Raw genomic sequence first — 24,139 nt, 5'->3', positions numbered from 1 at the left:
CCAAGGGAGAGATTAGCTAAATGTATCTGGCAGATGTTTATTCCATCATACCTGGTTTTGTAAACAGAGTGAAGGTCGTCTAGTTTGTTTGGATTCGCAGTAATCACTTTACATTGCAAATGTACTTAGGCCTGCAAAGATGCAGCTCATCTCTCAGCTTTCTATATCTTACACAGCATTTCTGTTACCGTCATATCATCCTGAACCCTGTAATTTGCTGCTGGTGACTCAACAGACTAAATAAAAAGCAACCAAAATGAGCGAATGCGCTCATGAATAAGGTCAGTTATATTTACAGATGAATCAGACACAATTTCCTTCAAGAAATGTTTGTGGGTCAGGAGTTAATTGGCTATAAATGGTAATGCGGAGGAGGACGTTTTGAGGGTGAGGGCAGAAAAAGAAAGAAAGCAAGGCAGAGTGTGCGTAGGTGTTTTTGTGTCAGCGTTTACTGAGGTGATGTCTGGATTGTCCTACCTCATCGGAGCTGAGGCTTTGGGGGAGGAGGTTTAGATGTTCTGCAGCACAGAATCCATCAGAGGCAGGTCTTATGGACGGGAAGACTGCAGAAAAACAAACAGAGTGTGATAAAGAAGTTAGTGGTGTAAGTGACTGTTCATTCATTTTCCATAACTGCTTATCCTGTTAGGGGTTCTGGGGAGGCAGAGGTTCACCCTGGACAGGTCACCAGACTATCACAGGACTGACACACAGAGACAGACAACCATTCACACCTTTCACATTCACACCTATGGACAATTTAGAGTCACCAATTAACCTGCATGCCTTTGGGAGGAAGCTGGAGTACCTGGAGAAAACTGGACAGGAGTCACGTTAATTTCCAGGACTGGTACCTGCAGTTATTCCACAGGCTAGTTAATAACATGTCGGGCAGGAAATCCAAAGTGTGGGATCATTTTGAGAAGGTGAAGGACGAACCCAAGGTGATATGTAAACTCATCTTCATTGGTCAACTACACACATGACGTATCATCTGAAACGTGGAAGTAGCTACATGCCCATTAGCCACTTAGCACAATCATTACTGCTTTGCCGACAGCATCATTAACAACACTCGCTCAGTGTGTGACGAGCACACAACCAAACATCCCAGAGGTTGTCACCCTTTACTTCAGTCAAACACACACAACGATGGAGGCCAAAACACACACACAAGCAAACACTGTGTCTGTAATTTTACTCTTGAACATGTTCCGTAAATGACTGAACACATCAATGACTCACTTAAATGTGGGCGTACAGTGTCCCAAATAAAGCACTGCTCACCAATCACAATAAATAATTGAACTGAGATCAAAAGTGAGTTTTGATTCAGCCCACGACTGTTTATTTGTTGAAGCGAACAAGACATTGTGAAAGATAAGTTCATAAAGTAAATGTGATGTGGACCAGTGCCACAGTCTGATCTCTGAACAAAAATTATTTGTTTGTGCTGAAGTCAGGATTCTAGCTGTACTGCATTGTGTTTGTGTTTGACCAGGAGCACTGATCGAGGGAGGGGATGCTGATTTAAACACTGGCAGTACAGATATAATCCAAGTCAAATCAGTAAACAGATTTTAATTATTAGCAATTGTGTGTTATGTTTCTTTTCTGACATTACAAGGTCTCATAAACAAAGTAAGTCTAGTGAGTCATGTGATTTATCTTGTGTACTTAACAGCTGCTCGAGGTCAGAGTTATTGCTTTATGACCCCAGTTATAGAAAAGATGAAAGGTTTGTTTCCTGGAAGCTAGATTTATCACTTTTCAGATGTAAGAAGCAAAATTCCATGTTATTTATTCTTTACCCACTTTCCCATACTGAGCAGTCCTTTCCCGTGACAAAGGCCAACCAATGAGTTGTTGGAACAATGCCAAAATAAATCAAAGACATGCAGCTTGCAAGGAGGTCAAACATTTAAACTATGCTTCTTATACAGAACTATTTAAAATGATACGAGCAGAAATCCATTGGGCTTGACTCCTCAGTGACCAGAACGTCAAACAACATTAACAGAAGCATCGACATATTCTCAGACACTTTATAAATACAGGACCCGTGTTTGGAAACCACCGCTGTGGTCCTGAGTGGGAGCCACAGGGCGGCCTGTGGAAAACGCTGTGATAGCTGCTGGTTTGATTTCACTAAAATAACACTGTCGTATGAGATTTGCAACAGCTCTGGGATGGCTGCCTCGTTCAGATTGATGCAATGGTGATGGGATTGCAGTCCAGGGAGGCACTGCATTTGCAGAGACTGGCACGTCTTGTTGCATTGGCAAAGACACACAATTCCAAGAAAATGAATGGAGCCAAAAGAACATCATTGCAACAGAGTGTATGGGGTTTATGGTCAGGGACTGTTGTGCAATCTGCATACGAATATGGATGAAAGAATGTAATGTAAAGTACACTGCTGTGAGATGTTTCAGAATAATGTAAAGTAATGAAAACAATAGGTCTCAGTGGGATGCAGCACAAACCCTTCGGTTAAACCCTGATGGTAAAGGAAACAAACTATTCCAGCAACATTCATGTGGACAAAAACTGGGCTTTGAGTTCCCCAAAGTACAGTAGAGTCACATGACTTAATAATCACTCTCACATGTCCTACGCAGTAATATGAGTGACAGAATCAGGCAATGTTTTGCCCATAAACTGGTGACCCATAAGAACTTCAAGGGGATGTGCATGTGCATGTATGAGCGTGTGAAAAACTCATTCACCAGTTCATCTCCCTGGAACAGACATGGACCTGCAGTGAGGGAGAGGAAACACATGATTGGATCACACCATCCTACGAAAGTCCTCCAGCCAGTCACAAACCAGTGATTCGTTCTATACATGGTATGAGTGGGGGTGGGCTGCGGGGGTGGGGGTGGAGGTGGAGGCCTAAATGCCGGGCGTCGACCCACTGACAGAATTATTTCCAGACCTTTTTACTTGCCTGTGTTCTCACTGTCTCTCTCTAATTTTGTTTCTGTGTCTGTTCCTCTCCCATCACACTGTAGGAGAGACATGTTTCTGGCCTGCGTTGCCATAGTTGCAAACAGTAATTTATTCTTTTACTCAGTTGCCAATTAAAAAGCAAAGAATCATGCTGCATAACTATTACAAACTATCAGTACAGGACTTGCCGGGAAAATGATTTCCCAAATGAAAAATCAGTGTCATATTTCAGTCCAGACTCACATTCCCTGCAGCAGCTGTAGGAAACCAGTTTTACTTTTAATAATAATGTAAGAAATTACACTGAAGCCTTGTGAATCGAGTCTTGAAATGAGTCTCGCTACACAATCACACATAAACACTCCATCTTCAATCTTTAACTCTTAAGTCAATCAATCAATCATTTATTTATCGCATGGAATTATACAACGTACAACTCCAGTGAAATGTGATCCCATCAGCTCCTTTTACTTGTGCACTGAAGTTTAGCCCTTTTTTTGCAACTTCTGACATCGGTGGTTACTGCTTTATAATTGTTCTGGATTGTTCCGGTAATCCATGCTTTCTGGTTGTGGAATGATTTCACTGTCCACACATCTCAACAAGATGGCTGCATGGTCACAGCGCCCGCAGTGATCCAAGCAAGACTGGGACAGCACCTCACATTTCCACCATCACACCAGTCTTTATTCATTGTAAAGCACAGGTGTCATCTCCTTCTCTCATCAGAGTCCTCTGCTCTGTCAGATCGGCTTAAAGAAAAAGAGTCCCCTGGCTGAATGGTGCTGTCCAGGATTTGGCCAAGTTTTCGATGAATGAAAGGATATTACAGCTCCTGATATCCTGTTGGAAACTGATGCGACAAGGAGTTTGTCCTGTTTATTTTCCAACTCCTGTACAATGGCTAGCAGGATGCTAGTTCAGCTGGTGTCCATTTCCTCTGTTTACTAATGTTTACATTTGAAAACGCTGGCCTGGCTAGCGCCTGCTAGCTAGCTAAAAATCAGCAGAAGGAGAGTTTACAGACTGGCGAATTGATTTTCTCATCCCAATGAGTGACTCCCAGCCACAAACCATTACCGTCCAAGCCAACCACAAAAAGCACCAACAAGACTTTCAAAATAGACATAAGACAAGAAAGCCAGCATGGTGAGGAGGGGGTTTATCACCTCACCTCGCGTTTGTCTGTGTAGCAGCCTGAATGAATACTCCATGAAGTATCGGATGACACGGTTTCATCAATGTTATCATAGCTTTTTGGTACACAACGGCTACCGTTGTTGCGATATGTGTTTGAAACAGTGAGGCGCTTAAGTGCGCTATCCATTTGAATGCAATTTATGATTTCAGTGTTAGATGGGAGAAATTCCTACACACTGTGGCTTTAAGGAGTTAATTTTCTTGGGTGCAGGCACAACACAGGCTGAGAAAAGCATTAAGTGTTGAAATGCCCTTTCACTGATGGAAGATCTGTCTGTACAGCAGTGGTACATTTGCATTTTTGCCCTTATGTCCCTGCTCAAGTGCCCCATGAATGTCAGGTCAGGCCAAGTGCCCTCAAGTGCCCCGATGGTTAGCTCAAGTGCAAAATAACCCTAAACCTAAATATAACACAAGACTGTGAAGGAGGTTTTTCCCCCTTGCCCACGAGAGAGTCTCAGGAACGCATGTCCACTGCTTGAATTAAACCTCTGATCTATTTCACCACAAGGCCCAAGTGGTCTTACAAATAACACGAGTTGCACGCTTGGTGGGAGATTTGCTTAGTCCAGCTTTTATGTATCCCAGATATCCCGTATCATCCTGTGTCCTCCCCATTTAGACAAGTGATGAAACCTCTGTGGAGCTGAAGCTGCTTTCCTCTTGATACTGTGTGGCTCTTTGTGGGGGAACAATCATGTTTTCTTGTGACTGTACCAGCTGTTACTTTCGCAGTAATGCAAAATACTGATAACCTTTAGCTATTGCTGCAACACAGTAAGTTCAGTGTCCCAAAGAGATGTTCCATAAATCATCTATGTTTGTAAAATATAATTTGGCAATGAATCCCATGAAGAAAAAGGTGTTTGAAGACTGATTTACATGATTGTTAAACTGAAGATTTGACAGATTTTTACATGTTGAGCCTTAATGAAAGTTTTAGTGAAGGTTTTCAGGTGACATACTGTAAACAAATATTGAAGGAAAATGCAAAGGCGTCACATCAGAGACAGCTTCACTAAAACTACTTCCTGGCTGTAAAATGACTTTCAGTTTGAGCAATTAATAGCCCTGGAGTTAAACATTAAAACATTTCCAGTTATATTCTAAGTGGGTATGTTACTCTTTATTTATTTGAAGGAAGTATGAGAATAATAAAACTAGGGTGCAAAACACACACAGACAAACACACACACACACGGACAGAGATTTCTAGTCTACTCATAAGCCTAGCCGAAGTTCATTCAGGAGGACTTTTGATGCTTCTCATTCATTCTTTTTCTCTTCCAACTTATTCAGCTGACTAAAGACATTTACCAACCAGATTTTGTCACAGTCTCAATGAAGCAATCATTTCGTTGCTGTCTCACTTTTAAACCTTTCTCCTCTCTGCTGTTGTAACTTGTCAGTTTTGGGCGAAATCAATCAGACCTTTCCTACACATCAATCACCCCCTTGAGCAGTCTCCGTAAGAAAATGTTGGCATTGTGCGTTTCTGGAAACCATGGATATGTTACATCAATACATTTTATACGTATCATATCCACATCTCTAAAGTGACGTCATTGTGATTATATGCATATGAGCTGACTTTGTCAATGGGAGATGGAGGTGATTCAACAAACACATCGCAAACAGTTGTTCTGGCAGCGACTGCACCACCAAAACAGTTTTTTGTTGTTTTATTTAGCTAGACATCACGACATTTCAAGCTGTGATTGTGGCACCAAAGAGTTTTTTTTAGGCCAAAACATGATCTTTTCTGTTTTTGTGCCTAAACATAACCTCATGTTATCTGCTATGTCAGTGGTTCTAAACTGGTGCATCGTGGTCCATTGTGAATGGACCACAGCTGACTAGCAAACTTGTCAAGTTTGTAAAAAACACACTTTGTTTTGTAGTACAGAGAATTTCTGGCATAGACCTTTTATTTTGAAGTTCTGTTTCCTTCTGTAGAGTGAGTGAATAACAGCAGCTTCCTAGAAGTGACAGTCAACTACCTCGATGACATGGCCAAATGCAAGTATGACGCCAAATATATCAAATTGTGTGGAGCTTGAACTGATGACTGAGGAGAAAGCTGGACCTCGTGGCTGGACCAGTTGGGAACCACTGCACTACATAATAACCTACAAATAAGGATGCACGATATTGGACATTTTGCCGATACCTGATATGCCAATATGTATACAGTAACCTATACTGATATTGATATTTCCACCTTTTTCCCTTCCTTATTTTAGTGATCATCAAGTCTCTTCTGTAGTTGAATGAACATCATATTATGCATTCATACTCTTATCGTGACTAACCAATGATAGTATTGATGATGTGCAAATATTATTGTGCATCGCTACCTACCAATGTTACATATCTGTGGTTGGCAGAAACGTACAATGCTAACATACATTCTGGATTTGGTTGCACCTCCAGTTTTCATTTCATCTAACACCCAGGGTTCCTCTCTTCACACATCACATCCAGATTGTTAGGCATTTACCTTCATCTCATTAGCACAACCACCATCACTACCACTAGTGTCCAGACTTCATCAGGGGATATTCTTCTGCTTATCATGGTATATGATGTTGTGATGGGGTTCTTCATACTATTAATATGTAAAATGATGCCTGTAACCTCTCAAAAGTGTTTGATTTTGAAGCAGAACAAGCAGGTGATGACTGTGATCAGGTGTTCTGATGTCATCACACTTTAATTGCTGCAAAATGACTGCCTTGGGCCGCCCTCTGTGTCCCAGATTTGAGAGACCTCACAACATCCTACATCCCAAGGGAGAGAAATATCCTTATATAACCTTTGTTGCCCCCACGCCGACGACACCCACAGGAAGTGTAAATACACACAGGAGTAGACACATTATGTCAGCCCCCGGTAGTCCCAATTTAACACTTGTTGGGAAGCACTGATTGTTTATTGAAATATCGTGCGCCAAATCTTTTACAGTTTCCTGCAGATATGCAGGCCTGTGAATGAAAGAACAGGATTTTGTCAGCTGCAGCGTTATCTCATGAAAATGTTGCTACAGTCATGAAGGGGACTGGAGAAATGGCGGGAGGTGTAGGGAGGAAGGCAGCCATGGAGTCTCTGTAGACTTAAAGACAAACACAAGGGGGGTTTGGCACGATATGCACCGTTTCCAGGAAAATACTTTCTTGGAAATAATCTTATTCTAATGCAAACGTGCACGCGCAGCCAGGAAAACACGCAGATATAAATGCACATGCACATACACATTGACACATTACTTTTTGACAGCTCTCACTGATGACTGCCATCTGGACAAACCATAAGACAACACAAGCCAGCTAAGAGTTTGTTTCCAGCGCCTTCAAACCCTGCAAGATACTCCACATGCTCCTTTTCTTCTCTCCTCTCCCTTTAGAAACTTATATCCTTCTCCTGCTGTTATACCCCTTCGTCGTCCTCCTCCTCCTCTTCTTTCATCTTCATACCTTCCTCCTTACTTTAGCCCCCCCATTTCTCCTCCCCCTCCTTCAAAAGTCACACCATCTTCGGTTTATCTTTTCTTTGGCCTGTGTCCAGGAAGGGTGCCAACACCCCCACAGAGCTCTGAAAAGGTTCTGTTGTTATATTATAACCACACTCTTACTATGAGGTAAGTATAGTTCATCGACCTCTGGTAACCTTAGTTCATAGTAGAGCTCGAGGCTGCAGATACTGTACAGATACTGTATGAAAACGAGGATTAGCAACAGGAGGAAGATGCATTTTGCTGTCGTTGTTTGTCTTTCTGTGAGACTAGATGCCAAAGATGGCCATAAATCAAACTGTTGGGGGAGATCTACTGTAGAAAGGAATTTCTTGTCTTGCTCCTGCCATCATAACCAAATGGCCCGGAAAAGCAGCTGAGCTTATGAGGTGTTGCTCTGACAGTCTGCAGATGCACAACCCTCAGAATTTGATTTTTCATCCTGTTTCCGAAAGAAACTTTTTCTCAAGAAAGATTTTCTGAAAACTCTTTTTCCTGAAGTGAAAAACAGAAGGTAGTCTTACCCATGTCATCCTCATGGTAGATTATAGAGTGGTGATCTGTTTGGTTGCTGGTGTATCTATGTACTGGCTCTATGTGATAGGTCCCGTTGTCTGTATGGATGGTTCCCTCGAACTGACCCTGTATGACCGAGCCATGGCAGGCTGAATTATATTCACCTGTAAGACCAGATCAAAAGCGATAACATGTCAAGGTCAGAGACATGAGCATTAACAGAGATAACTGAGGTATGGAGACAGACAGACAGACAGACAGACAGACAGAATAAACAGATAAGATAGAGACAGAGAGAAACTTAAAGATTAAGGGCAGCGTTCAGACACAATTCAATACATTTTACTTTGTTCCTCAACTCTCATTAACCAGGAATGTTTTTCCACAAGCAGATTTTTTATCCAAATGTTATATCCAAACCACAAAATCTATAAATGATTGTTGATGCACTTTGATGCCAGTACATTCACTCAGACTTGAATTGCAGGAAATCTGCACCCCTATTTGGGCCAGATGTCTTGGTCATACGCACCCTCTAGTGTTCCTGAATATATGTGGGAGAGGTCAGCTGACATGGAACCATTCTCACTGACCACCGTGAAGTTTTCGGAAAATGCTGCTGCATCGTGTTTCAGATGCAGACGGAAAGTTCTGCAGGAAACAGAAACACAAACTGCTCACAGATGTGGTCAAAGCTTTGGTGGAAGGTATGCAGATCTATCAACAGCAGGCAAATATGGATGATTAATTGTTGACATGTGTTGTGTATTTAGAAGCCAATTAAGGGTGTGTTCAAACAGAGGACTACCGTATTTTTTAGCCAGTCTGTTTATGTTTAAGAGGGCTTTTGAAACAACTGCCACAGTTACAGAAATGTGAAGTTACCTGTTGAAAGCAGTTAAGTCCAGCTGCAGTGTGTTGTCCTGAGGCTGTGAGGCTCTTTTGGCTCTCAGGTGCTTTCTGTGAAGTTCTTCTCTGTCGTACGACAAGCCTTCATAATATTTTATATATGGACTGATGTCACTCACAGCACCTGGTGAAAAGGAGGACATTCCAGTCACTTCATAAAGCATCACAGCTCCAATGTTCAATTAGAGCTGAACATTCAATGTTTCTCGTCTTCAGTAAACCCATCATAAAATCAGCCTGTATGCAGATGACATATTGTTATACTTACAGGATTCGTGCACGTTATTGCAAGAAATATTAATCTTAATCAATACTCCCTGAAGGGACTTGGTATTATTCAGCACAACACTATTCAATTCAATTCAATTTTATTTATAAAGCCCAATATCACAAATCACAATTTGCCTCACAGGGCTTTACAGCATATGACATCCCTCTGTCCTTATGACCCTCGCAGCGGATAAGGAAAAACTCCCCCAAAAAAAACCCTTTAACGGGGAAAAAAAACGGTAGAAACCTCTGGAAGAGCAACTGAGGAGGGATCCCTCTTCCAGGACGGACAGACGTGCAATAGATGTCGTACAGAACAGATCAGCATAACAAATTAACAGTAATCCACATGACACAATGAGACAGAGAGAGAGAGAGAGAGATGCAGGTAATGACAGTAGCTTACAACAACATTATTGACAGTAATAATATTATAGTTATAGTTCTGGCTACTGCGGTACAATATGTTGAAAGTATGTATTAATATCTGGCAGTATACAAGTGTGACAATAGTCATATGTGTATAATAACAGTAGAAGTATGACTAATGACTAATGATGGCAGCAGCAGCAGGAGGCATCTGGCAGGACCACGACAGCAGCACAACCACACACGTCACGCTGTCCAGGCACCACTGCGATATGAGTTAATCTGAGAGACAGTGGAGCACAAAGGCTCCGGAGAAGAAGCCGAGTTAGTGACATCCAAAATGGCCGAGTTAGTAAGACGCAGTAATAGAATACGAGAGAGAGAGAGAGAGAGAGAGAGAAGGAGAGAAGGTGCCCGGTGTATTATAGGGGGTCCTCCGGCAGACTAGGCCTAAGTCAGCCTAACTAGGGGCTGGTACAGGGCAAGCCTGAGCCAGCCCTAACTATAAGCTTTATCAAAGAGGAAAGTCTTAAGTCTAGTCTTAAATGTGAAGACGGTGTCTGCCTCCCGGACCGTAACAGGAAGATGATTCCACAGGAGAGGAGCCTGATAGCTAAAGGCTCTGGCTCCTGATCTACTTTTGGAGACTTTAGGGACCACGAGTAACCCTGCGTTCTCAGAGCGCAGAGTTCTGGTGGGATAATAAGGCACTATGAGCTCTCTAAGATATGACGGAGCTTGACCATTTAGAGCTTTATAAGTTAACAGTAGGTTAGCTCAGGTTTAAGTTGTGAGGTAACTAAAAACCAGTCTGGAAAAGATTATGGACAAAAAAAAGCAGTGCATCCTCATATAACGGTTTGTATGATAACAAATTAGCAACCCAAGAATGGCGTTATCATGTTATGTACATAACATTAAGTTATGTAGGGTAGGTTTAGGCAAGTTAAGTTTCGTAGACTAGGTTTATGAAAGTAAAATTATAAAGGTAAAAAAAATTTGGTTGGGTATCATCACGTTACATAATTAATGTAAAGTTACGTAGGTTAGATTTAGGCAAGTAAAGTCAGGTTTAGGAAATGAAACATGGAGATGATGTACCCTAACATAATTAAAAGTTCACTGGTTTCAAACAGGATACCAACACAAATCTCCTGGAGGAAGTCCTATGTTTGTTTGACCCAACCACCTCCACATCCACTGTTTATGTGGACTTTCACTCTTTATACTACTTCCTTCTTTATTCCTGTCAGTGTATTGATTACATGATCACAGCCTTCCTGATTAGGTCAGTTATATACAAGTTCCGGTGCATTACTTTTGGGTATGAACAGTGCGTGAGATCAGCCTGAAAAAGGCATCTTGTTAAGATTTCCTACATTCTGTTCAACCTTTTATTTATTCATTCACTTATGTCTTTTCTGTTATTCTCAACAAGGTGTACTAAGAGTAAACTTAGAAACAGTACAGTAGAAAAATAATTATTTGTATGAGATACAACCATTGATGTGACTTTTACTGGGTTGTTTTTGTTGCACTTTATGTATGTCAATACTACATAGCTACTATTGGGGCTGAATGTTGTTATTTTGACAATAATTTTGGCAAAAAAAAATCCATTTGCAGGGTTTTGTAAAATGTTTACAAAAAATGTTTTAATTTGATTATTGTTTGAGTTAATGAAAAAATATAAACCCTAATCTATACTGAAAAAAACATACTAATTGCAGCCTATGTTGCAGTCACATTTAAAGTGTTAATCCATGTGATTCTGCATCTCATTTAGTTACAGTTACACTTGATACAATACGTTAAGATACAATACAATATACTTTATTGTCCCCATAAGGAAATTTGTCTTGGATTCAGGAGCTGCACAAGTATTGTTGCCTTACAAAAATATTCTAGCAGAAATGAAAATCATACACCATGAAAAAATAAATAAATAAATAAAAAATACTACACATAACAGTATTGCACATCAGCCACTCATGTATTGCACATAACACCAGCACACAACAGGGCACCATAAGCAAAACGCAACACAACCCCTAAGCATCAAGCAACATTATTTAAAATCTCAATGAAGGTTGGCACAAATGAATTTTTAAAATGGTTCAGTTTAAATTTGGGCATCCTGTATTGTCTGCCTGAAGGTAAAAGCTTGTACTCATTGTGGAGAATGTGAGAAGAGTCTTGATATTGATGGTACAAGTATAAAAGATTTATTGGTCTAAACTGATAATGACTCTACTACCGCTGCCACCGTCAGACCAAATTTGGGCTGTCCTGTATGACTGGTGACTGACCTATCATCCACTGAGTGTTGACTGTGAAAGTGCTGACTAACCAAAGAATGCTTTGGCTTGTGCTTTCCTGTACAAGGTGTTACTTTCGGTCGCCCCTCCTGAGTGAATCACATGTACCTAAACCTTAAATAAATGGGTATACCCCATTAATCACAACTTAGTGTCTCCATCACTGACATGTTTTGCATGAAGACTCCTATTTGCAGCATTCCTGAGAGAACAGGTTGAGACATGTCTGAGCCCAGGAGCGTCCAGTCCACCACAGCAGCCGATAACTGCATATTCATACAAACACACGCACACCCACGCAGAGTGACAGTCACATATACACACAGCTATACAACCCCACGTACTTATCCAGGGAGCAGACTGAGGAAACACCTCTCAATCAGGCACACACACAGTAATCTGCACACGCCACCAGCACATTACCTGTAGTCCGCCCACGGCAGTCGACCAACAACAGCAGCAGCCAGTAGAGTTGAACCTCCATAGTCTCCTCATTGGTGTGTTCTTGCTTTCCTTCCCTTTCACTGTTTTGTCTTTTTCATCCTTCGCTGACAATTTTCTCTGTTTTTCATCCCTTCTGACTTTACCTCTCTTCACCAGCCTCGTACCTGTTGTCCTCTCACACTGGAATGTGACTAGTTGCGAAGTTCTAGCCAGAGGAGATGAGCACTGACAGTAAGAGGCATATTCAGACTTGTTAGCAAGCATGCTATGAGTTTCTGCACAGTTAAAGGAGGGATTGGAAAAACAATTAAAGGAGGATTACTTAGTGAAATAGTAAGAGTGGTGTGGTAAAGATGGAAAGTGATATGAGCATTCACAATAGTAGCTGTAACTTTAAGCTCCTTTGAACAGAGGAATAATCCGAAGTTAAACCCCCAGAAGTTACTCAGTGGCCAAATGTACAATACACTAGTTGTTATAAAAAAACCTAGCTGACTTCTGTAGCCATGCCAGCAACCCCCGTAAAGCTGTGCACACTTGTGCCTTGAGTTAAATGCTAATGTCAGCACGCCAGTATGACAGTGCTAACATGCTGAGCAGCAACAATGTTAATCTTCTTAAACACTATAAACACACCGCAAGGACAGCAGCCAACGGCAAAGTACGTACCTGTGTGGGAGGAAATAACTTTCCATAGCAGCAGATGGCAGTAATCTGTATTCGTCATTCCAAAAGGGAAAATGGAAGAGTGACAGGATGGACTCAAGACACTAGTTAGCCAGTTAGCACATCAACAACACAACCCGTGCACCAGCAAATAATAAGACAAACACTTACAAACCATTTCTGCTAAAGAGCTCAGTGGCTAAAAACATAATCTTTACAGAATATAAAAAGTTTGTCTTGATCTTCCACCCTCTTGACTTGCTTTCCTCACCTCCGTTTTTCTTCTTGTGCACTGAGATGAACTGTCAATCAAAGTGATTTCATTCAACGATGGTCCCTGCCATCTCCGATGCTAATTCAACATGTTGAATCGTCCAAAAAAGCCAACAAGGGCCGACTACCGCCAACTGTGCGGGACAAACCACAAAAGCTAGGGCACAGGCACTCACTGGTTGCAGGCCGTCAACTTAGGATTCATCCTCTAGGAACCTATAAAAGTCGGTAGCAAATTTCATTATCACTCATTAAGATATTTCAGTCTGGACCAAAGTGGGGGACCACCCATCTGACTGACAGACATTTCTCTAGAGTCAAGGATTTGGTGCACTGGCATTTGTATGGTGCCTTTCTAGTCTTTCGAGCAGTCAAAGCACTTTTACACTCACTTAGTTACTTACTCCTCCCTATCTCCTATGGGATATAAGGCTTCAATGAGCTCTTTCCATTGCATTCAGTCTTTGGCAGCGTGTTGCGCCTCTCCCCATGACAGGTTCATCTTTTCCAACTCCAGTGTCACAGTTGTGTGGCAGGTAGTTTTTGGCCTTCCAGGTTTTCTTTTGCCTGGTGATGTCCATCTTGAGGCGACTCTCGCGATCTGGCCCTGTTCCATTCTTAGTGCTTGGCCTAGCCATCTCGAACATATGTGTGACTTGGTGATGTGCCGGCTACCTGATTTCTTGTACATTTGCAGGTTGGAGATTTTGTTTGACCCAAAGATCTGGCATATTCGTCAGAGGCATCCATTGTGAAAGACTTCCACTCTCATTATGTCCGTTTTGACCACTCGCCAACTGCTGTTATACTTTTACACTGCATGCCACATTCACCCATTTACACACACTTTCACACACTGTTGGCCAAGAAACCACAGATGGTTCAGTATCTTGCCTTCAATTTCGAAATGAACTCAAGGAGCCAGGGATCGCAGTGCCAACCTTCCGATTAGCGGATGTCCTGCTGTACCTCCCGCGCCACAGCTGCCCATTGTGTGTGTGAACTCAGATTAGTTCATCGCTAATAATAAATGCCAAATTTTGTACTTTGATTTAATTTCCCTATTTCCTGACAAAGGAAACGGCCTCCCACAGGTCTTATTATAAACTCTCGTGGGGTAGAGAAAGTTCTAAAATGGTTCCAAATATAAGAAGGAAGCAATCACTATATGACTCACACTGTGTCAGAGGTATTATGTGGACTCATTCTAAACAAAGTGCGACAGATTTAGGTAATTTTCAGGAACAATAACCTCTTGACAGGAAATAGGTCAACATATGACCTGAAAATGAGGCAAAGTAAAACAAAGGCTTTGCTACTTAAAATAGAAGCCGCCTTGATGTATATACTTCCGCCTGAATGAATAACAACAGTTTGCTGAGCATGAAAATAAAGAAGAAATATTACATAATTTCTCTTCATGTGTATAAATGTGTTTCCATTTCAGAGTTAAGTAATCTTTGTTGTATTGCATAAGAAATGTACACATTTCCAGATTTGCGCTGAAGCAGTTCACTGGCCTCCAAATGTACAGTATATTTCAGACACAACCAAGATACTGTAGAGATAAAGTGTGCTTACAGTATCACCACAGCAAACCGTTGGTCAACAGGAGCCAAAATGACTCACTGACCTGCACCAAATCACTGCAGCCACTCCTGTAAAATGAGCAAAATCATAAATTACTCCAGCAGTTATCTGATAAATAGCTTCAAAATCTTTAATCCTGCTGCCAGTGCTGAGATAGGAGGCTTTGCAGGGATCGTTCTAGAGTAAAGATCAGGGATATCATGTGCTTGCAAGAACCATTAAAGCACTAAATCTCTTCCACTTGTAAATGTTTCCTGAGATCTGTCAAGGCTTGTCTCAGTGCTGTGTCCAAGAAGAAGCCAGAGGGTGCTTATAGAGTAGGACTATGTGCTGCAAGTAAATCATGTTGGAGACCATATAGCCATAAACCATTCTGACTGTATGAACACAGATTGAATTCATTAACTCAGTGAGCTCTGTTTGGTTTCTCAGGGTCTCTTGATCTTTAGCTCTAATGTTTTACAACTCATCTGTTGGGGAGATTCGATTCTGATCTTCATGCATGTGACATGACTGTCGTTAAGCAGATGACATAACATTCTCTATCTATAACAGTTCTCCTCATGTCTTTACTGGGTCACATCCAGCCACAGATGTCACACTTGGGTTGCTGTAGACAGGTTCTTGGCCTGAGACACTACTATAGACAACATACTACACCAGAGTCTTGCTCCCTCAGGTCGATGTTTAACAGCCTGGTTTAGCGCTTAACCTCCCCCGTCCCTTAATCATCTGCTGACTGACCCCCCCCCAGAAAACTCCTGCTTTGCACCGATTGGCTGGGAAGGGATCACCCGGAGCTGAGCTATGACATCACAGATTCAGACACACCCACGAGTGTAGGCTTGCGCAAAATGCAAACTCACACACATTCCCATATTGAGGTTGTCTACTTGCAACTTGACACTGTCATGTATCCCTCATGTTGTTCTGGTCTAGTGAGTCCCAGTGTAGACAGCTTAAAGTATTTTAAGGCGTAATACTATTTTTGGAACTACATACCAATAAGTTAAAAATGTAGTAAATAGTATCAATTGTAAATTAAACACCTACAGAACTTTTACTCCTCCTGTAGAGCCCTTGTTAAACTTTTATGTCTCTTGTAAATAACTTCATATTGAAATGTGGAAAGGTCACTCTAGGACGTTGACTTTAGAAGGAAAGGTGACCTAAACACAAGCTTTTTCTTGCAAAATGTGGTTTGATCTCAGCGTTTCCTGTCAGGCTCAAAGCCTCACCTTTGAAAAAGCTGTGATAACAGAACCTTGATACAGAGGAAGCATTTAAAAGTGAAATCTGTGGTTGTTTCCCAAGCATTACCCGAATGCTTGGATCTCAGTTTGTGGTACATGAATGGCAAATCCTTACATGTATGCAAGCAGATTCCGAAATGAAAAGGAATGATTTTCAGGCTGCACCTCTGTAACTGATCCTGTCAGTTCTGGGAAAGCGTCCACATATAGATGCTATGCTCTGCATTTAAGATCCCTGTTTGTTCCCACTTTGTAGGATGTGAAGTTCTCATGAGATTTCCTCTCTGCCTGACTGAAATGTCTTCATGGGGGTTTCTGGTTTTCTTTGAGGCTAATTCAAACCAACACCACACATGACATTCAATCCGACCCCTCAAATGTCTCGGTATTTAGTGCCAGACAAAGGATCATGGGATAATTAGTGCGACTGCGGGCCCTTAGCAGGTTTCTTTGCTTCTCTGAGGGTTCATAGGCTATGGGAATTATCAAATCACATCATTCTGCTGACACAGCCAACTGGTAACCCCTTCATGGAGCTGACCCACTTCACAAAGGGCCATGGCTTTTCCTTTCTTCATGCCTGGGCACCGCACAATATCCACTCTGTGTCACACTTCATAATGAGTGCATTGTATTCAGGGAGTTGACATAAATCTGAGCTGAGCAGATGAGCAAACTGCCATCCATCTCTGTCTCGTTATCGATGCATATGATGCCTTCGCCTGCACTCTGACAGCTGAGACACTCGGACGACTGACTGCATGATTGTCTGTCATGCTAATCAATCGGTTTCAAATCAAGTATAGTGTGCAGAGGGCACATACAGCTCCTGAATGTAAAATAGCTCCACCTTGCTGTTCCAGAAATAAAACAATGTTAATATAACAAAAGGTTTGAGAAAAATATCGAGAACACATTCTGGAAACCATCTGCTGAATGTTGTTGCAGTTAACATTTGAAGGTTATTTGTCACAGTAAACCTCACACAGGTGCAACTTCTCAGCTCAGGAGAAAACAGGAAGTCCTCAGAAGAAGAAGAGTTTTACAGCAGTAGTCGGTCCACTTGCAATGCAATGCTTCCCTCTAGAGAAAGCTTTTAAAAATGAAGCAGAAACACCATGGAGCTGCATAGGTTTTTTTTTCAATCCATATGCAGTTTTATGTCTTTTTTCAGTGCTGTTTTTTGTGCACATGCTCACAAGGATTATCTTTTTAATGCTTTTGAAAAGGTTTTGTATTTGTCCAACAGGGTCAATTATACAGCAGTAATATGCGTGGCAAGTTGAATGTACATTTGTAATGTTGAGTATTATAACTCCAGAAAATTTGGTTCAGTTGTTATTACCTGACATGCTTAGGTCTCCGTACTCAATATGTGGAACGTCTGATACTCAGTTTCTGTACTCCTCCATGGGAGAGGTAAGTAACAGTGCTGTTATGGTAATTTCCGTGTTCTAGCGCTGTTGAGATACGTTTATAAGTTAATTTTATGCGAACATAATCTCGTGTCACTTAATTTGTGTAGGGGCTGGAGTTTGTATGGTTGGATTTTGTTTTTGCCACCTGTTGTCAGGAATAAACGGAGATTGCCTCCAAGGATATCCACAGTCTGGGCCTCTTTATATCTACGCAACACAGACATCACTAGAGTCCACTGGTTACACTTGTCTTTTTTGATATTTGAAAATTCTTTGACAGTCCCAGTTATTTACGATCTGCCACTACAAATGCTTAAAACTTTCATGATACCTTTCTAAGTCATGAGTAGATATGTGGGTGCAATCAGGATGAATTGGGAAACAGTGGCAAGCAATGACTACATGGACAGTGCACTCTGGTTTAAAGTGCAAACATTTGCCCGTAGTAATGTTTGTCTATTGATGTTAAGTTACGACATATCTTGATATCTCACTTGACTGAGAGGACTCCCACCGAGCACGCACCCCCATCTGTATATATTTTACTCTTTGGCTCAAGGTCATGACGTTAACAGCTACCCAAAACAAGTCGGATGATGTCTTTGGACAGAAGATTACAGAACAACTGCAGGGACAATCAGAGATATGAACTCTGCCAATGAAACTAACATCAGGATAAACTGTGTTTGGTATGGCTCTGCTATGTTTTTAAAACACATCCATTAACCTTGACACATTTGAGAATGCAGCACTTTCTGTGTCCTGTCAAGATCTGACTTTATGCCATAAGCTGAAAAAAAAAGACAATGTGTCCAACAACAGATATTTTAATTCCCTCCAGTGCTCCCACATTAAAATACACACACTGACCATGCTGAATTTCATTCATTTATTCATTATCCATAACCACTTATCCTGTTAGGGCTCGCAGGGAGCTGGATCCTATCCCAGCTGACACTGGGCGAGAGGCAGGGTACACCCTGGACAGGTCACCAGACTATCACGGGGCTGACACATAGAGACAGACAACCATTCACTCTCACATTCACACCTACGGACAATTTAGAGTCACCAATTAACCATGTCTTTGGACTGTGGGAGGAAGCTGGAGTACCCAGAGAAAACCCACACTGACACAAGGAGAACATGCAAACTCCATGTTGAATTTTTGCTTTTCAAAAGATGAAGTGAATAATATTTGTGTCACTGACGTACACGAGCAGTTTTTGCTTTGCACGAAAGTAGCAGTGGTTGTAATAATATTGACATATGTGTACTACTTTGGTTTATTTGACTACATGCAAAAGGAAAAAAACAGTTTGCCATTTTGTAATAACACATCTGGCTACGTGATCAAGTGCAAAAGGCTGTCAATGATACTTTGAAAAGTGCACTGATGCAATAGTGAGATTTCTTTATATGGGTTGAAAGCAACACTTGAATGCACTGATTTTAACTGGACTCATTTTGTTTTTCTACAAATGCTTCATCCCATCTAAACAATTTTAAAGATGCCATAATCACAGAAAAACAAGTCAGATAGTGGCTTTAACCACTGAGCATGCACGTGAGTCAGAAAATGAGTGTACAGTAAGAGCAAGAGGTAAAAGATACAACATATCTCCACCAACAGGTATTGGTTTTAAAATGGTGTAGTGAAGTCTTCAACACTCAGAAAAAATAATGAAAGAAAAGTGTATTTGATCAAAACGTTGACAGGTGTAATCTCAGTTTAACGTGTTGCTTATATAAGATTTTTGGACCAGGAAAACTCGAGCATATGTGCACCATTTGATTGTTAAGAAAACAACTTATCATCTCCGAAGTTCCTAATCAGGAACAATATGTTGGTCAGGTGTGTCTCACTTGCTGATTACTGATGATCAGCCACAGCTGTGTGGAGTGATCTGGCCTTTTTCTTCCACAGCAGACAATTTGAAACTGAAGCAGCTGAATGGAGTTTAGCCATGATTCATTTTATTTTCCTACAGCAAAGTGTTTTTCATGCTCTCAGCATGAGGAGGGTTGGTGGCATTGGGATCTCACTGTGAATAAATGATTCTGTGTCAGTGTAAATCATTAAGAAATCATTTAAAACCTATGTTGAAGACTTATCACTAACACAAATTGACGGTTCTTCTCCTCCTCCTCCTCCTTGAGAGGGGTTGGACTCTCTCCTTCGCTGAAGTTGCTCCGGGAGAGAGGCGGAGGGCCGGGGTGGGTTTTCTGATGGCCCCCAGACTCTCTGCCTGTACGTTGGGGTTTACCCCGGTAGACGAAAGGGTTGCTTCCCTGCACCTTCGGGTCGGGGAACGGGTCCTGACTGTTGTCTGTGCATATGTGCCGAACAACAGTTCAGAGTACCCGCCCTTTTTGGAGTCCCTGGGACGGTTGCTGGACAGTGCCCCGACCGGGGACTCCATTGCTCTGCTGGGGGACTTCAACACTCACGTGGGCAATGACAGCGGGACTTGGAGGGGCGTGACTGGGAGGAACAGCCTGCCCGATCTGAACCCGAGTGGTGTTCAGTTATTGGACTTCTGTGCGGGTCGCGGTTTGGCCATAACTAAAACAATGTTCAAACATAAGGACTTTGATGTATCATTTGACCTGCGGCCATATGTTCTGGACACTCGAGTGAAGAGAGGAGCAGAGCTGTCAACTGATCACCACCTGGTGGTGAGTTGGATCAGATGGTGGCTGAAGACGCTGCGCAGACCTGGCAGGCCCAAACGAACAGTGAGGGTCTGCTGGGAACGCCTGGCGGAAGAACCTGTCCAGATGATCTTCAACTCCCACCTCCGGGAGAGCTTCGACTGCGTCCCGAGGGCAGAGGGGGACATTGAGTCTGAATGGGCCTTGTTCCGCTCTGCCATTGTCGAGGCGGTGGTTGCGAGCTGTGGCCGCAAGGCTGCTGGGGCCAGTCACAGTGGTAATCCCCGAACCCGCTGGTGGACACCAGAGATGAGGGGAGCCGTCAGGCTGAAGAAGGAGGCCTACAGGGCATGGTTGGTCTGTGGGTCTCCGGAAGCAGCTGAGGGATACCGGCGGGCCAAGCGGAGCACAGCGGCGGCAGTTGTGGAGGCAAAAACTCGGGCGTGGGACGAGTTCGGTGAGGCCATGGAGGAAGACTATCGCTCGGCTCCAAAGAGGTTCTGGCAAACCGTCCGGCGCCTCAGGGGGGGAAGGCGGCAACTTGCTCACACTGTTTACAGTGGGGGCAGGGAGCTGCTGACGTCAACTGGGGACATTGTCGGGCGGTGGAAGGAATACTCTGAGGAGCTCCTCAATCCCACCAACACGTATTCCAGTGAGGAAACAGAGACGGGGGTCTTTGGGGCGGGTCGTCCAATTTCTGGGGCAGAAGTTGCTGACGTAGTGAAACAACTCCGAGGCAGCAGAGCCCCAGGGGTGGATGAGATTCGTCCTGGATATCTCAAGGCTCTGGATGTTGTAGGGCTGTCCTGGCTGACACGCCTCTGCAACATTGCGTGGACATCGGGGGCAGTGCCTCTGGAGTGGCAGACCGGGGTGGTGGTCCCCATTTTCAAGAAAGGGGACCAGAGGGTGTGTTCCAACTACAGGGGCCACACTCCTCAGCCTACCCGGTAAGGTCTACTCCAGGGTGCTGGAGAAGAGGGTCCGGTCGATAGTTGAACCTCAGATTGAGGATGAGCAATGTGGTTTTCGTCCCGGACGCAGAACCATGGACCAGCTCTTTACCCTCGCCAGGGTGCTGGAGGGGGCATGGGAGTTTGCCCAACCAGTCCACATGTGTTTTGTGGATTTGGAGGAGGCTTACGACCGTGTCCCCAGGGGCATCCTGTGGGGGGTGCTCCAGGAGTATGGGGTGGGTGGCCCCTTGCTAAGGGCCATCCAGTCCCTGTACCGAAGGAGCATGAGTCTGGTTCGCGTGGCTGGCAGTAAGTCGGACCTGTTCCCGGTGAGGGTTGGACTCCACCAGGGCTGTCCTTTGTCACCGGTCTGTTCATAACTTTTATGGACAGAATTTCTAGGCACAGCTGAGTGGTGGAGGGTGTCAGGTTCGGTGATGGGAGGATCTCGTCCCTGCTTTTTGCGGATGACGTGGTCCTCCTAGCTCCATTGAACAGTGACCTCCAGCTCTCGCTGGGATGGTTCGCAGCCGAGTGTGAAGCGGCTGGGATGAGAATCAGCACCTCCAAGTCTGAGGCCATGGTCCTCAGCTGGAAAAGGGTGGATTGCCCACTCCAGGTCGGGGGAGAGGTCCTTCCTCAGGTGGAGGAGTTTAAGTATCTTGGGATCTTGTTCACGAGTGAGGGTAGGATGGAGCGGGAGATTGACAGGCGGATTGGGGCGGCGTCAGCAGTGATGCAGGTGCTTAACCGGTCCGTTGTGGTGAAGAGGGAGCTTAGCCAGAAAGCGAAGCTCTCGATTTACCGGTCGATCTACGTTCCAACCCTCACCTATGGTCACGAGCTCTGGGTAGTGACCGAAAGAATGAGATTGCGAGTACAAGTGGCCGAAATGAGTTTCCTCCGCAGGGTGGCCGGGCTCAGCCTTAGGGTTAGGGTGAGGAGCTCAGACATCTGGGAGGGACTCGGAGTAGAGCCGCTGCTCCTCCACATCGAGAGGAGCCAGTTGAGGTGGTTCGGGCATCTGGTAAGGATGCCTTCCGGACGCCTCCCTTGGGAGGTGTTTCCGGTGTGTTCAACCGGGAGGAGACCTCGGGGCCGCCCCAGAACACACTGCAGGGACTACATCACCCGGCTGGCCTGGGAACGCCTCGGGGTTCCCTTGGAAGAGCTGACGGAGGTGGCTGGGGAGAGGACTGTCTGGGCTTCTTTGCTGAGGCTGATGCCCCCGCGATCCGGACTCGGATAAGCGGAGGACGACGAGTACAAGTACGAGTACAAATTATATTGGTATTCACATGACTGTTGACAGCTGCACTGGCTGATAAAGGGATACCTGCTTATTTGTTTATTTATTTTCTTTAATTGGTTATGATATTCTCTTTATATTATAAATGTTTCTGGACTGCTCTCTGTATGCACTCGTGTTTACAGATATTTGTTCTTTTGCTTTTTACTATTATTTTTGGATAGGTATATATGCTTGTAATTCCACTTATGTAATCTAATTAACAACCCTGTTGATGGTCACCTTGAAGGAGCGTGGGGTGGAGGGCAGTGGCATTAATGTTATGTCTAATCAAACATTCTGATTTCTGTATTTTTGTGATTGAAAACTTTTAAATAAAGTTATTTTTTTAAAGTAAGTAAATAAGTAACTATGGTACATGTCCTTGATAATCAAACTGTTTCATCTGTGTGCGTTCCTCTGCTTTTAAATATATGTTATTAGTTTTAAACTAAAATACTGAGTGAGCCACTGTGAAACTTTAAATAAATGTTTTTGACCACTGAATGACAGAAAAGCTTTCATGTTAAACCAGGTGTCTAAAATTCAGAGTTTTAGGAGTTTAGATGCATTTGCTTTTGGTTATTCTGTATATTTGGATATTTGCCATATTTGGAGGAGAAATAACTCTCATATGACTTTAAAAATACCACATCTACAGTGTAGTTTGGAGGTGGAAGCATCATGGTATGGAGCTGTTTCTCTTTTCATTGGTACAGGCAGAATCCAAATTATTTAAGGAAAGTTGAATGGAGCCATGCACCAGAAAATTATTGAGAAAAATATATTCCCATTCACCAGTTCGGTGAGGATGAGATGCAGGGGGACCTTCCAGCAGAATAAAGATAACATACTGCAAAGGAGACTCTCAACTGGTTCCAGAGAAAAAAAATAAAGGTATTGGAATGGCATTGTCAATCATCAGACCTAATACTACATGGTGTGGAGGACACTGAAGATCAAGTTTAACCAACTGCTCACTCATCAGTTTTTCTTGTGTTCGTTCACTTTATTGCATGTAACTTTTTTATGGATTGAAATGTCATGATTTCTTCATATGTATAGCTTTATTGGGTCAATATATAGGGGCTGGTGTAAATTGCATGTGAATGGCTGCACTGAAAATATGTTTGGGGGGCTTTGCATATCTGTGCCCAGAGGCCCACTGCGTCATAATCCACCTGTGTCCCTTGGTGAATTCCACTTGCAAGGAAAGGATGTTGCTCAGGAGCAATCTGGGCCCATTTCCCAATTAATTGTGATACTCTGCACTCCCAGAAGAGGGAGCTGCTCACACACTTTTATAAAAGTGACTGAGTTTTGTGAGCAAGAAGTGAGAAAAGGAGGGGGTATATAAAACAGGGACACTATACAAATGAAAACCAGTAATATTTTCCAGCAGGGATAGAGGGAGGATGGGTGTGACTCAGCAAAAAAATAAAAAGATATGCTGACACAAAATAAAACTTTAAGACTGACTTTGTAACAGATTGTGATGAATGGGAAAACAGAGGATATGTTATAACAGCCAATACAGCATAACATAAA

The 24,139-nt window shown here is 43.0% G+C and overlaps 1 protein-coding gene across 2 annotated transcripts in view; it reads right to left on the bottom strand.

Annotated features, from left to right (window-relative positions):
• The window catches only part of si:ch1073-396h14.1 (disintegrin and metalloproteinase domain-containing protein 10), a 43,640-nt gene extending 30,917 nt beyond the window's left edge, over positions 1-12,723 (bottom strand). For both annotated transcript variants that reach the window (XM_049587371.1, XM_049587372.1), the window contains exons 1-5: positions 12,469-12,723; positions 9,065-9,212; positions 8,712-8,830; positions 8,188-8,343; positions 478-563 (exon numbers count right to left, since the gene is read on the bottom strand). In XM_049587371.1, coding sequence (XP_049443328.1) covers positions 478-563; positions 8,188-8,343; positions 8,712-8,830; positions 9,065-9,212; positions 12,469-12,529 — 570 coding nt within the window. In that variant the 5' untranslated portion in view covers positions 12,530-12,723. The remainder of the gene's footprint in view (positions 1-477; positions 564-8,187; positions 8,344-8,711; positions 8,831-9,064; positions 9,213-12,468) is intronic.
• Positions 12,724-24,139: the final 11,416 nt, after the last annotated feature.

The sequence above is a fragment of the Epinephelus fuscoguttatus genome, linkage group LG10, assembly GCF_011397635.1.
Source record: "Epinephelus fuscoguttatus linkage group LG10, E.fuscoguttatus.final_Chr_v1".
NCBI lineage: Eukaryota > Metazoa > Chordata > Actinopteri > Perciformes > Serranidae > Epinephelus > Epinephelus fuscoguttatus.
The sequence above is the reverse complement of the archived record's forward strand: the minus strand, read 5'-3'. Positions and strand labels throughout refer to the sequence as shown.